We start from the raw sequence: 14,918 nt of genomic DNA on the forward strand, positions 1-14,918 counted from the left end.
ATTTAATGATTCTTCATCACACAGATGGTGCGCAGAGGCAGAAAGCGTCCCAAGCTTCGATCCAGGACCCATATGAATACACTCTACAGTGGTCTGATACAGGACACTGAAGCAGTCACTCTGATTTTGTGTTTCGGTTAAATTCCCCTTTAGCCAATCCTCAAGGCAAATATTATATTAAGCCTTGGGAAATCGGACAACAGTTCCAAATCCAACGAGACATATTTCAATAAATGCTACGTACTAAAAATAAAATGTTCAAGTTTGGGTTTTAACCGCAGAGAACATTTGAGGTCTTAGGGCTGTCTGTGCAGATTGCAGGGTGTTGGTTGTCATAGTGACACAGGAATGCGTAGTGACAATGAGGAATCTAAATGACATGGCTCATCCTCAGCCATCTCTAACAGCTACAGAGACAATACCATGTCATTCACTGATCCCATACGAGCCGACATCCAAGAGTCACAAGGTCACGACAAAGTGCAGGGATATTTACAGCAAACATATGCATACAAGACGACAAATATACAACATTCAGTAGCTAATAACTGGGGGAGCACAGAGATTGGCGTGTGCGTGCTAGTGCACAGTGTGTGTGTGTGTGCTCACTTTGGCACTCTCTGGGAACTCCTCTGGGGTGCAGTGTAGCAGTACATGGCCTTTGCTGGGGAGGTTCATGTAGATGGTGTTGGCCGCAATGTCATCAGGCACTGTCAGCTTGTTGTAGCGATGGTCACTCATCTGCTGCATGATCTACAGACACACAGGAAGACAGACAGACAGATGTACGGTAAGCTGTAAGCGGAACACACAGCACCACGGTGAGATGGAGAGAAGCCCAGTCCAAATTCTCTCCTAAACCCCTTGGCCATAGCTCTCTGATGTTTCTAGATATGTAAAGAATATGGTGGGAGCTCCACCCCTACACTGCTTATACCTTTCCAGGCAAACATTGAAGGGTACGGTCGAAGGAGGAGGGGCAAGGATCATATTGTGGCTGGGCAAAAAGGAACCAGACCCTGCTGTTTTTGCCTGCTCCAGTCCTAACCTCCAAACCACTATCTGGGTGGCTGGGCCTTAATGGAGAACACAGACGGGTAGACAGACTGACTGACATTCTTTCACGGCAGATGTCATGTTATTTATGTAATCTGATGGGTCGGTTGGGGGAGAAGGAGCAGCACTCCCTCCAATAAGTGGAAGTTCGAGCACTATGACCTGAATGCAGAGAAGAGCAGATGTGTGTGTGTGTGTGTGTGTGTCCAATGTTTACAACCTGAACACCGGTGGATACCTTAGAGGAGGAAAAGGATGAGGGAGAACGAAAGTAAACATTGAAAAGGTATTGTCATCTCCTTCCCCTCTTCCCTGACTCCTTCCTCTCGCCCCTTTTGCTCTGCACCTCTTTTTTATATCATGCAGAGAGATAGTCTGAGCTGGTGTGTGTGTGTTTGAGGAGAATTGGGGTTAGAAGAGTGATTGTGTTGTTGATCCATGATGATAAATCTCTCAACCCCTCACGGTGCTCCATTTGTCTCTGTGGATCATAACGTGAACAATGGGCTTTGTGGTTTGGCCTGTTCACACATTCCCCTCTACCCTGGGGTTGGCTGGTGTGCGTGTGTGTGAGAAATGTGCACGTGTCTGGTATGTGTTTGTATCTCCCAGATCTGCTCTTCCAGAAGGGCGGTTGCCGGCTCCGCCCGGCCGGGTGACAAAATGACCATAAACACCTTGGCTTATGTATGGCGTGTTGCGTGATCGCAGCAGTCCTAAATGAAACACGGTCCATGTGCGTGACCGCGAGCGCTCTCTTCACACACATGAGGATTAGCGGTCTGGCGAGAGAGACTGAGACAGAGAGGTGAGAGACTGTACGACACTCACGCCATACAGATCAGTATTTTACTCAGTTTTATAATAGTTATAAATTTCTCTCCTCTCAAATCCAAGTTGGACATTGATGAGGGATCATTTTTGGACTTCAGACAAACCCTCAGTTTCTTTATCACATAATGACATCATTACATCACTCCATCGTGGGGGTCAGAGGGCACAGAGCAGCAGCCAATGTCTGAGGAGCTGTGACATAACGGCTAATCTCGTGACAGACGGGCTAGCAAACACGCGAGATCTGGTTCTGGGTGCTGATAGAACATAATGGCAGACCACAGCTAGAGGAGAGGAGACATACTGAAAGGCAGTCTATAGGAAATGCAACACTAACAGGACGAGGACTGTCTGATGAGCTGTCCAATTACTTTCTAATCTCAACTGACTGATGTTAAACTAGTACTCCCCATCTCAGTCCTCCTGGGCACAATTTGCCCTTCACTGAACTCTTCCCCACATACTGTAGGTATTGTCACTACCTCAGTCGAGCTTACAAACCCCCTGCAGATGAACGTTTTGCTATCTAACGTAAGACACGGGGCACGACAGAACTGGATTAGAACCAATGAACGATCTCTACAATGAGCAGTGCCTCTCACAATGACTGTGTACATTCCCCCGAAGTACTGTTTAATATGAAAAAACTGCTGAATGTGTGACGGAATGTGCAGAGTCAATCTTGCTGAACAAAATATTTCACTGGGAGGTAACGGAATACCCTACGAGCAACAAACAGACACATAACAAAAACTACTGTCACTTTAATGAAGGGAAATGGGATGTCATTCCTCTAAAGGCACCAGTACACAGAGTATTCCTGCAGCACACTTACAATATGTGGAATTTTCACAGTTCACACAATTTTCCCTGACCCGTGTAGCCATTAAACTAAGTTGTTACAATGGCTCTTTTCAGAAACACACTCACAAACCAGTTGCTATCCAATGGACCAGGGGAATGGTTATTAGACTGTAATGGCTACCTGTTGATGTCATTATTTGGGATTGGTCCTTGACACACATTTCTTCCCAGAGAACCGACTGTTATTGGCTTATGGTCCATGTTTATTCCTGTCCCTTTAGGCCAGCGTCTATTCAGGAAGGTGAATGCGGGGGCACAAGTGGTGGTGTCTGTGTGAATAGGGGGGGGAAATCGGCTGCTCCTCCTGACCTCGGCTGCTCCTCCTTCTGAGGCTGGGTACACCAAAACATTATGGGTTAAAAACAACCCAAGTTATTTGGTAACTCAGTGCTGGGTAAATATTGGACAGAACACATGCTGGGTTATCTTGATCCAGCCAGTTGGGTTGGGTGAATAACCCAACATGTTGTGTGGTTGGGATTACACAAACATGGGTAAATTTAATCATCAATTGGGTTTTATTCACTTTCATGCTGGGGTAATAACCCAGCAGCTGGGTCTTGTTAATGTAATCGTTAGGTTATTTTCAGGAGGCATGGCTTAATAGGGGTGTGGCTTTCAGATATTTTTGGCTACCCGTAAGGGTAAATGTGATTCCTGTTCATCTGTTGTATTGTATCAAATGTTAAGATTGTACACTGCAATTTTGAATGTGCCTTAATTTGGCATATTTCATTATTATAAAATATGAATAATATTAACATTATTAATTGCATATTATAATGAAGTGTTAAGTATCCCAACTTTGGGATTTGTATAGGGTCTTAAGGAACACACATTTCTGTAAGCCTCATAAAAGCTTCAAAACTATCAGTGTTCAGCCTTAACATACGCTTACAATACAACATAACAGACTAACAGGAAATACATTTACTCTCACAGGTGGCCAAAAATAACTATTTGAAAGCCATGCCCCAAGTCTTCTGATCATGCCTCAATAACCCAGCATCTATAACCCAGAATCAACAACCCAACAGTGCTCTTTTTAAAGAAAATAACCCAACTAATTGAACCAATGCCTGCAACCCAGAAGTTGGGTCATCCAAACAACCCAGCATTTTGTAGTGTAAAGGGCTGAGTCTGGGGTATAGGACTGGCGTTGAGGCTGGGGTGTGGGATACAAGACTGGTGTCTGGGTATAGGGCTGGGTCTGAGGTATAGGGCTGGGGGTATGGGCCTGGGGATAGGGCTGGGCCTGTGGGTCAGTTATGGGCCAATCAGTGAGTCCTTTAAGCATGAGTCAACCTGGAACCCTGGTTTGCTGGAAAGGGAGAGTGTGCGTGAGAGAGAATTAGCACTTCAGTATAAGTAAGGGGGAGTATTTTGGGGAGATGACTTCACGGCTGAGGCTTGGCAGTGATAGCCACGATTGTTATGAGTACGATCAGATGATGGAATTCATCCGGTACACGTCCTCAACTTGGGAGGGCTAAACATAGTATGACTGCAGACTATGCAAGGCACACACACATGCATGCAAGGACACACACATGCACACACACAAACTGGCTGCCACATTTGGTGTGCCGTCAACTATACTATATCAGAACCATGACTCAGTATCAGACCAGACATGGCAACATGGCAATACAGTCATAGCCTGCTTTAGTAACAAAGTCATAGTTTGGTCTGTGAATAACATGCCAACCTTATACCACTACTTCACTACCCAAAATTAGGTGTGTGTTCACAAAAGCTCACTGAGGGAATCCAGCCAGCAGGCATGTAATAATATCTAATGATATTATCATTAGATTTGAGCTACATTCACAAAAACAACCCCTTTACATTCATTACAGCTACATTCACAACAACAGCATCCCATTTACATTCATTACAATAGCATTCACAATAACCCCTTTTGCGTTCATTAGAGCAGCGATTCCCAACCCCAGTCCTTAAGTACCCCTAACAGCACACATTTTTGTTGTAGCCCCAGACAAACTCACCTGATTCCACCAAAGATTGTCTATTATACTGACAAGACAGTCAAGTGACCGCTTCAACAATGGATATACATGTCCTCAAAGATGAAAGGCAGGCAGGAGGAGGCGAGATCAGGTGGGAACATTCTAGCAGATACGCGTGAACAGGCCATAGAGATAGAGGACTCATCTTTGTATTGGTGCCATTATAGCGTCTGTGACAGCATGGGCAGCACCATTGAGGCAATCTCCATTTTAAAGTAGTCCGTTTTTTTCCTCTTCATTGGCTGATTGCTCCCAACTCATAGCAATCCCCACCCAGTTGACTACTTAAAAAAAATGTTTATATTTTATTTAACTAGGCAAGTCAGTTAAGAACAAATTCAAATTTTACAATGACGGCCTTTCCCTGGCCAAATCCTCCTCTAACCTAACCTGGATGACGCTGGGCCAATTGTGCGCCGCCCTATGGGACTCCCGATCACGGCCGGTTGTGATACAGCCCGGGATCAAACTTGGGTCTGTAGCAGGGGTGGGCAATTCCAGTCCTCGATAGGGCCTGATTGGTGTCACAGTTTTGCCCCAGCCCCCAACTAACACACCTGACTCCAATAATCACCTAATCATGATCTTCAGTTTAGAATGCAATTTGATTAATCAGCTGTGTTTGCTAGGGATGGAGGAAAAGTGTGACACCAATCAGGTCCTCGAGGACTGGAGTTGCCCACCCCTGGTCTGTAGTGATGCCTCTAGCACTGAGTTACCTCATGCAGTGCATTATACCGCTGTGCCACTCGGTAGCCCAATGGTGTAAGATGGTGTAAGCCCTCAATGGCCACGCTAAAACGAGTTATATCCATGATGAGTCCTCTGTTTAGCTCTATGACAACAGGCACAACTCCGATATAAAGTCATTTTTTCAAAGTTGGCAAAATGTCACGTGTGTCCACTTATATCAGTGCATTCATCACAACAGAACCATAACAAAACTTATATTCGGTCAAATAAACCTCATGCAGCAAATTCAACACTCATTGACCTCAAATTCCTCACGTCGTGGGCTAATTTTCTTGGAAAGATTTTGGACTGAGTAAAACCTCTCACTTCGCCTCTTCCTCTCTGATTCAACTCATTGAAGGCTTGATGATTAGTTGGATCAGGTGTACCTTATGATCTCAGACGTTCATTAAAGTCCTTTATAACTACAGCTAATTGCTTGTTGGAGGAAGGGGGAGGGGTAATCAGGAATTACAATGCTGTGAGAAATTCTGTCATTAACTCATGCTAATGGCCCTTCTCTCTCTTCTCTACAATAGCCAATGGAATCTTAATGGGGCTCCAGTGTGTGTCAACTAAAAGTGTGCTGTATTAGTTAGCTATGCTATTACAGAAGTAGGATCTTAATTTGAGCCAGTTTTATACAGCAGGAAGATAATCCTGCAGCAACAGAAAATGTGAATTATAATTCATGTGCATTTTTGTAGTGGTCGATATTTTTTAATTTTAATTTATTTTTTATTCATTCATTTTTTTTGTTATTAAGGCAAATCAAATCGGAAATTACAAACTTTAGAAGCCTTTTAAAAACTCAAATACACTACAAGTTTGCATTTGCAGGAAAAATTCTGAGCAACAAAAGAGTGATCAAATTAAGATCCTGCACCGTATGTAATAATTAATTACCAGTGTAAATAACTAATACTTGGATATGTTTGCCTCAGTATGTTGAATGAGCTAAGGATAACATTGGAGAATAAACATATGTACAGTCTTTACACATCTCATTGATAATAATAATTGTATACAACAGGAAGAGTCGCTGATGCAATTGTAACAGCTAATGGGGATCCACATGAACAAATATGTACTTAGACGGACATGGAATTCTGTCTGTCTGTCGGTCTGTCTGTGGTTGAAGTATGTAGAATCTGTAGATAGTTCCTCTCAACTTATTTAGTGTTTTAACACTGCATCCCTGGGCCAGTAGGGGGTGACGTCTCACTGAGAAGGCAGATGAGGAAGAACCCTACCACTGAGAAAGCCTGGCTGTCAACTTTCAGGTATGTCTGTCCCAGGTGTGCAGGGCCAGAATACTGAACAGGCTCGCAGGGCACATGCCCCGGGGCACCTGACCTCCAGATAGCATATGATAGCAATGTGTAGAATTGCAGGAAATTAGCTTTAAAACTGCAAAATGTTCTCTCAGCCTTATGGCAAAATGTGAACAAAAGCATGAAATGAGCTATAAAACAGCATTTTCTTTTCTTCTTCCATGACACAAAAAGTGTATAATTGCAGGAAATTTCCTTTTAAACTGCACCATTTTCTCTTACTTAACCTCATGACAAAACGTGTAGAATAGCATTATAAAACAGCACATTTTTCTCTCTGCACCATGGCAAAATGTGTTGAAATGTAGTAAGTTTGCTGAATTCCCAAAAAAAGAACAAAAAAAAAGGTTGGTGCTCCGGGGCCCCAAGTGCTGTAGTCCGACCGAGCAGGTGTGTGTGCTCACTTGTCTCTGAGGTTTCAAAATGTGTCACATTCTGTTTTCGTGTCTGTACTGTGTATTTACACAGAGTTGCGTGCCAGGCGCGTGACTCAACCCCCCCTACAGTCTGTGATTTGGAGTGGTGTGTGCATGCCAGTCTCCTGCTTTGATGCCGGGAAATTCCTTGTGTCTGTTCCTCAGAAAAGAACAGGCAGAGATTTATTGCAACAGTCTCCATGAAAGGTAGCAATATGTCACTGTCACTGTCAGTGTGTTTGTGTTTGCTCCACATCTTTTATCAAGAGGATCTGTATTCCCTACAGGGTGTGTGTGCATCCCTATAGTGGTTATTCAAGGTCTCGCATTAGATAAGCCCCATTGATTCAGAACCCCTGTCTTTGGTAATGAGGTGGTGAGCGTTTTAAACATTTAAATAATAGTTGTATAATTGAGGTTCAGCTGTGTATAACATGGATTATACCATAGATTAACTACGAACATACATTTATCAGAGGGAGATCACATTCACATGTGGTTTCTGCAGGCTTGTAGAAGTTGTAGTCAGAGGCAGGCATCAAACCGCAGAGAGAGGGGGGATCTGTTGTCGTGTGTGAGGTGGGGGGGGGGTTGAGTCAACACGTGTGATGACCTGTCTTGCCGTGTTACACAGCGTAGTGATCGCCTGACAGAGGGGGAAGGAGAGCGGGAGGGAGGGAGGAGGAGGAGGGAGCACAGGGCTGTACAGTTACAGTATATTGAGACAGAGTCAAAAATGAAAAGAGAAAAAAAGAAATAGTGTCGATGTAAAATAAACACTCTTTAAATTTGATAGGTTTTCATGACTACAATCCCAATCAGAGTTAAAGTTGGGAATACCTGGGAAAAGGCCATGACAAGCCTCAAAGATCCAAACATTCCTCGCATAGGTCCAACTCTGCTCCTTCCAATGTAATGCTTGGGGGTATATGGGAGCTCCTCCGAGATAGAAAATGACCAAGTAGTGAAGCATGCATTGCCCTGTCTGTATCGTACTGTTTCTGCATCACACTGAAGAAGCCTTCCTCTCAATGAGGTGTGCTCCCCTGTTTGTTCTACATGACTCAGGGGTGAGTTGAGTTAGAGCAATAGGATCTCCAGTTTGATTCTCAGTACAAGGGTGTGGGCAAGATGGCCTGCAGTTATTTCACCTGAAATACTATTCAATACAAAGACCAAATTTTCCAAACTTGGAGCAAGTCAATAAAACTTTTGCATTTGCAAACTCATTAAGAACTGTGTACACATTGTTTAGGAGTTCCATTATTCTTATTGTGGTGATTTATTACCAGGCGTAACTATTAAAAACAACGGACAAATCCATTAATATCGAAGACAAAAGAAGAAACAATATTATAATAATACAAATAATTAGGTGGGTGCTTACATTGGTCCTATTTGACATATGTACAAGTATGTATTATATTCAAGTATTTCTCTCCACCTCCATCCCCTTCCATCTCTCCTCCTGCCTCTCCTCTCTCCACCACCGTCCCTTCCCCTCCAGCCTGCTCTCCCCCACCCCCCACCCCCTATTCTCTCTTCTCCCTCTCCATCCCCATGCTACACAGTGCCTCTACCTAACTTAACTCTCCATCCCAACTCTCTCCCCCCTCTCTCTACTCCTGCCTATAGCTTTCTCTAAATTCATCCCTCCCCCTCTCCTCTCTCTCTGCAGACTCCTCTCCCGCCCTCCATAACACGCCTGTGTTCTTTGTTGTAAGAGACGGTTCCATCAAGGGCCAAAATGTTTCAGGTTTTGGTTTTGTTGAGCCCCACCACGAGAAGACAACCTCGGCATCCACATTTTGAGTGAGAAAGAATCGTTTGTTTCTCAATGTTTGAGAGTCGCTCAAATCTGTTCATCCCTGTCACCTATGAAGAATGTTCATATATACTCAGTGGCCAGTTTATAAGGTACACCACCCTGTTCACAGAAAATGGTTCACTCCTACAGACAGAGAGTCATGTGGCCGTGGCTTGCTATATAAAGCAGGCAGACAGGCATCGAGGCATTCGGTTACTGTTCGATTGAACGTTAGAATGGGCAAAACGAGTGACCTACGCGACTTTGAGCGTGCTATGACCGTCGGTGCCAGGCGCACCGGTTCCAGTATCTCAGAAACAGCCGGCCTTCTGGGCTTTTCACACACAACAGTTTCTTTGGTTCACCGAGAATGGGGCGACAAACAAAAAAAATCAAGTCAGCGGCCGCCCCGTGGGCGGAAACAGCTCGTTGATGAGACGTCGAAGGAGAATGGCAAGAACCGTTCAAGCTAACAATGCAAATAACGACGCAGTACAACAGCGGTGTGCAGAAAGGCTTGGAACGTACAACTGACCAGTCCTCGTCACGGATGGGCTATTGCAGCAGACGAGCACAACGGGTTCCACTCCTATCAGCTAAAAACAAGAAGCGGCTCCAGTGGGCACGCGATCACCAACACTGGACAATTTATATGTACATATTCTTATTCCATCCCCTTACATTGTGTGTGTGTGTGTGTGTATAAGGTAGTCGTTGTGAATTTGTTAGATTACTTGTTAGATATTACTGCACTGTTGGAACTAGAAACACAAGCATTTCGCTACACTCGCATTAACATCTGCTAACCATGTGTATGTGACCAATACAATCTGATTTGAGTGGAAAAACCTTGCCGCTTCTTGTCGCGTCATGCTGATGGCAGAGTCAGGATTTGGGGTAAGTGTAGTGTAAACACGCCTGGCATGCAACTCTGTGTCAATACACAGTACACGGTACAGACACGAAACAGAATGTGACACGTTTTGAAATCCAGGAGAGAAGGGAGAACACACACCTTCTTGGCGGGACTACCGCATTTGGGACCCAGAGGCATTTCAAAAATGATTCAGCTAACTTACTGTATTTCAACACATTTTGCCATGGTGCCAAGAGAATAATTTTCTGTATTATAATGCTATTCTACACATTTTGTCATGAGGCTAGGTAAGAGTAAATTATGTCGTTTTAAAGCAAATTTCCTGCAATTCTATACTTTTTGCCAAGGGAAAAAAATGCTATTTTTGTATAGCTCATATCATGCTTTTGCTCACATTATGCCACAAGGCTGAGAACATTTAGCAGTTTTAGAGCACATTTTCTGCTATGCTACACATTTCGCCATGAGGCTGAGAGAAAATGTTGCCGTTTTAAAGCAAATTTCCTGCAATTCTGCACATTTTGCTATCATATGCTATCTGGGGCCCCAAGCAGGCCGATAGTGGCGCAGTACAACAGTGGTGTGCAGAACGGCATCTCGGAACGTACAACTCATCAGTCCTTGTCACGGATGGGATATTGCAGCAGACGACCACACCGGGTTCCACTCCTATCAGCTAAACACAAGAAGAAGCGGCTCCAGTGGGCACGCGATCACCAACACTGGACAATTAAGGAGTGGAAAACCTTGCTGGTTCCTGTTGCGTCATGCTAATGGCAGAGTCAGGATTTGGCGTAAGCATGAGTCCAAGGCCCAATCCTGCCTGGTGTCAACGGTACAGGCTGGTGGTGGAATGGTGTGGGAAATGTTTGCCTGGCTCACGTTAGGTCCCTTGATACCAATTGAGCAACATTTCCATGCCCCGACGAATTCAGGCTACTCTGGAGGCAACTCGGTACTAGATGGGTGTACCTAATAAACTGTCCAGTGAGTGTAATGCCTAATAATCTTGTCTAAAGTGTTTAGCATTAAGTTAATTAAGTCCTTGTGCATATTGAGGAGGCCCCAGAAGAATTCTTACCTTATGCTTCAATGATGCCAGATGGCCCTGTTTATCAAAGCAGGACACTGGCATGCACACACCACTCCAAATCACAGACTGTAGTGTAGTGTACACACGCCTGGCACGCAACTCTGTGTCAATACACAGTACGAGGGAGAGACACAAAACAGAATGTGACACGTCAGACAATGGAGCACACACACCTGCTTGGCGGGACGACCGCATTTGGGGCCCCGGGCATTAAAAATAATCTCGAAATTCAACTAACTTACTGCATTTCAACACATTTTGCCATGGTGCAGAGAGAAAAATGTGCTGTTTTTATAATATGTGTTCGATGGGGTTGAGGTCAGGGCTCTTTGCATGCCAGTCGAGTCCTTCCACACCGATCTCGACAAACCATTTCTGTATGGACCTTGCTTTGTGCACTGGGGCATTGTCATGCTGAGACAGGATAGGGCCTTCCCCAAACTGTTGCCACAAAGTTGGAAACACAGAATCATCTAGAATCTCATTGTATGCTGTAGCGCTAAGATTTCCCTTCACCGGAACTAAGGGGCCTAGCCTGAATGATGAAAAACAGCCCCAGACCATTATTCCTCCACCACCAAACTTTACAGTTGGCACTATGAATTCAGGCAGGTAGCAATCTCCTGGCATCCGCCGAAAACAGATTTGTCCGTCGGATTGCTAGATGGTGAAGAGTGATTCATCACTCCAGAGAACGCGTTTCTACTGCTCCAGAGTCCAATGGCGGTGAGCTTTACACCACTCCAGCCAACGCTTGGCATTGCGTATGGAGATCTTAGGCTTGTGTGCGGCTACTCGGCCATGGAAACCCATTTCATGAGGCTCCCAAACGAACAGTTCGTGTGGACTTTGCTTCCAGAGGCAGTTTGGAACTCAGTAGTGAGTGTTGCAACCGAGGACAGATTATTTTTTTCAGCACTCGGTGGTCCCGTTCTGTGAGCTTGTGTGGCCTATCACTTTGCGGCTGAGCCGTTGTTGCTCCTGGATGTTTCCACTTCACAATAAAAGCACTAACAGTTGACCGGGGCATCTCTAGCAGGGCAGAAATTTGACAAAGTGACTTGTTGGAAAGGTTGCATCCTATAACGGTGCCACGTTGAAAATCACCGAGCTCTTCATTAAGGCCATTCTACTGCCAATGTTTGTCTATGGAGATTGCATGGCTGTCTGCACGATTTCATACTCCTGTCAGAACCGGGTGATGCTAAAATAGCCGACTCCACTAATTTTAAGAGGTCGCTAGCTAGCATACACAGATATTTGCATGCTTGTGTTGCTATGGTTACACAGTACCAGAAGCTGTCAGCAGCAGTCTGTCTCTCAAAATAGACCAAAAACTACATTTTAGATACTTGCATTTGAAATGTGTTCCCACATCCCTTGAATTGGTGCTGGCTGGCGCACATCGTGGCATTGTTGACTAGTTGGCTATTTTAATGTGGGATATCATTTCCCCTGATTCACTTCCATTAATCAAAGGAGGAGTAGGATAATGGCAGCTCGGTGGCTTCAAAGGCTCTTATTGGCCTAGACATAGCATAGGCTATCCAGGGTTTATATACAGTACAGTGCCTTCAGAAAGTATTCATACACCTTAACTTATTCCACATTTTGTTGATACAGCCTGAATTAAAAATCTACACACAATATCCCATAATGACAAAGTGAAAACATGTTTTTATAAATGTTTGCAAATTTATTGAAAATGAATTACAGAAATATCTACATAAGTATTCACACCCCTGAGTCAATTCTTTGTAAAAGCTCGGCCACTCAGGAACATTCACTGTCTTCTTGGTAAGAAACTCCAGTGTAGATTTTGCCTTGTGTTTTAGGTTATTGTCCTGCTGAAAGGTGAATTCATCTCCCAGTGTCTGGTGGAAAGCAGACTGAACCAGGTTTTCCTCTAGGATTTTGCTTGTTCATTTTTAAAATCATTTTTAACGATTACATGCATACCCATAACATGATGCATCCACCACTATGCTTGAAAATATGGAGAGCATTTCTCAGTAATGTGTTGTATTGGACTTGCCCCAAACATAACACTTTGTATTCAGGACCAAAAATGAATTTCTTTTCCACATTTTTTGCAGTATTACTTGAATACTGCCTTGTTGCAAACAGGATACATGTTTTGGAATATGTTCATTATTTTCACTCTGTCAATTAGGTTAGTATTGTGGAGTAACTACAATGTTGTTGATCCATTTTCAGTTGTCACTTATCACAGCCATTAAACTCTGTAACTGTTTTAAAGTCACCATTGGCCTCAACGGTTTCCTTCCTCTCCGGCAACTGAGTTAGGAAGGACGCCTATATCTTTGTATCTTTGTAGCGACTGGGTGTGTTGATAAACCATCCAAAGTGTAATTAATAAATTCACCATGCTCAAATGGATATTCAATATCTGATTTTAGGTGCCCTTCTGTGCGAGGCATTGGAAAACCTCCCAGATTTTTGTGGTTGAATCTGTATTTAAAACTCTCTACTCGACTAAAGAACCTTACAGATAATTGTATGTGTGGGGTACAGAGATGAGGTAGTCATAAAAAAATCATGTTAAACACTATTATTGCATACAGACTGAGTCCATGCAACGTATAATGGGACTTGTTAAGCAAATGTTTACTCCTGAACTTATTTAGGTGTGCCATAACAAAGGGGAGAGAGAATAAAGTAGATGTCACAAGTCAAAATTTTGATTTATGACCCTATTGTCACGCCCTGGCCTTAGTTATCTTTGTTTTCTTTATTATTTTAGTTAGGTCAGGGTGTGACATGGGGGATGTATGTGTTTTTGTCTAGTCTAGGGTGTTTGTATTGTATAGGGGGTTTTGTAGAGTGTATGGGGTTGTGTTCAGTGTAGGTGTTTAGGTAAGTCTATGGTTGCCTAGTTTGGTTCTCAATTAGAGACAGCTGTCTATTGTTGTCTCTGATTGGGAGTCATATTTAGGCAGCCATAGGCATTAGGCAGGTTGTGGGTAATTGTCTATGTCTATGTTGCATGTGTGCACGTAGGTTTGTAGCTTCACGGTCGTTTTTGTAAAAGTGTTTGTTTCGTCTTCGTTATATTAAAAGAAGATGTATTCGTATCACGCTGCGCCTTGGTCCTCTCTTCCACAGAAAGATGATCGTGGACACCTATTCCTGCTGACGTGTGCACGCCCATATTTGGGCTTCCGGTCAGGACATCCTGTTCCTGTTCTCACGCTCTTAGAGGAGTGTAGCAAGACAAGCGTATGATTTATGACCCTATGTCAGGATGACGTGCTTAGGAGTGCCCATATTTGGGCATCTGGTCAGGACATCCTGTTCCTGTTCTCACGCATTAGAGTGTGAAAATATGTATAAATTGTCTTTGAAGTTGTCATGATGCTTGATGTCTAGGGACCTGGTTGAACTGGGTGGGGGGGATGAACATTTCAAAGAGGATGACCCCACACCCACCCTATTTTATGCCCTTAGGTTGTTGTCTATGAAACAGGATGTCTGGGGGGGGCTTGTGTGTGTGTGTGTGTGTGTGTGTGTGTGTGTGTGTGTGTGTGTGTGTGTGTGTGTGTGTGTGTGTGTGGTGTGTGTGGTGTGTTAGAAAAAGGTCACTTCGCATTGTGTACATTTCAAGCTTTCAACAACAAATAAAACAGCCATCTAAATAATGTTTCTAGGCCTAACACACTGTTGAGTTTCCTATTTAGTTGTCTTTATAGTACATGCACAGAGCTTCCAGGTGGCTCCAGCCTATGGATGTTCGGTGCATGTACACCGGGGAGATTAGAACCCCAAAGAAAGATCCTAAAGGTCATTTCAGATTCAGGTTTAGGGTGTAATAACTTTAGTGAAACCGCATTCCACCCTATGTACAGACATAGAGA

At 43.8% G+C, this 14,918-nt stretch overlaps 1 protein-coding gene across 2 annotated transcripts in view; it reads right to left on the minus strand.

Annotated features, from left to right (window-relative positions):
• LOC111971343 (N(G),N(G)-dimethylarginine dimethylaminohydrolase 1-like) overlaps nt 1-14,918 on the minus strand; it is a 115,989-nt gene that overhangs the window by 3,475 nt on the left and 97,596 nt on the right. For both annotated transcript variants that reach the window (XM_023998085.2, XM_023998084.2), the window contains exon 5: nt 610-753. In XM_023998085.2, coding sequence (XP_023853853.1) covers nt 610-753 — 144 coding nt within the window. The remainder of the gene's footprint in view (nt 1-609; nt 754-14,918) is intronic.

This window comes from Salvelinus sp. IW2-2015, linkage group LG13, assembly GCF_002910315.2.
Source record: "Salvelinus sp. IW2-2015 linkage group LG13, ASM291031v2, whole genome shotgun sequence".
In the NCBI taxonomy this organism is placed as follows: Eukaryota; Metazoa; Chordata; class Actinopteri; order Salmoniformes; family Salmonidae; genus Salvelinus; species Salvelinus sp. IW2-2015.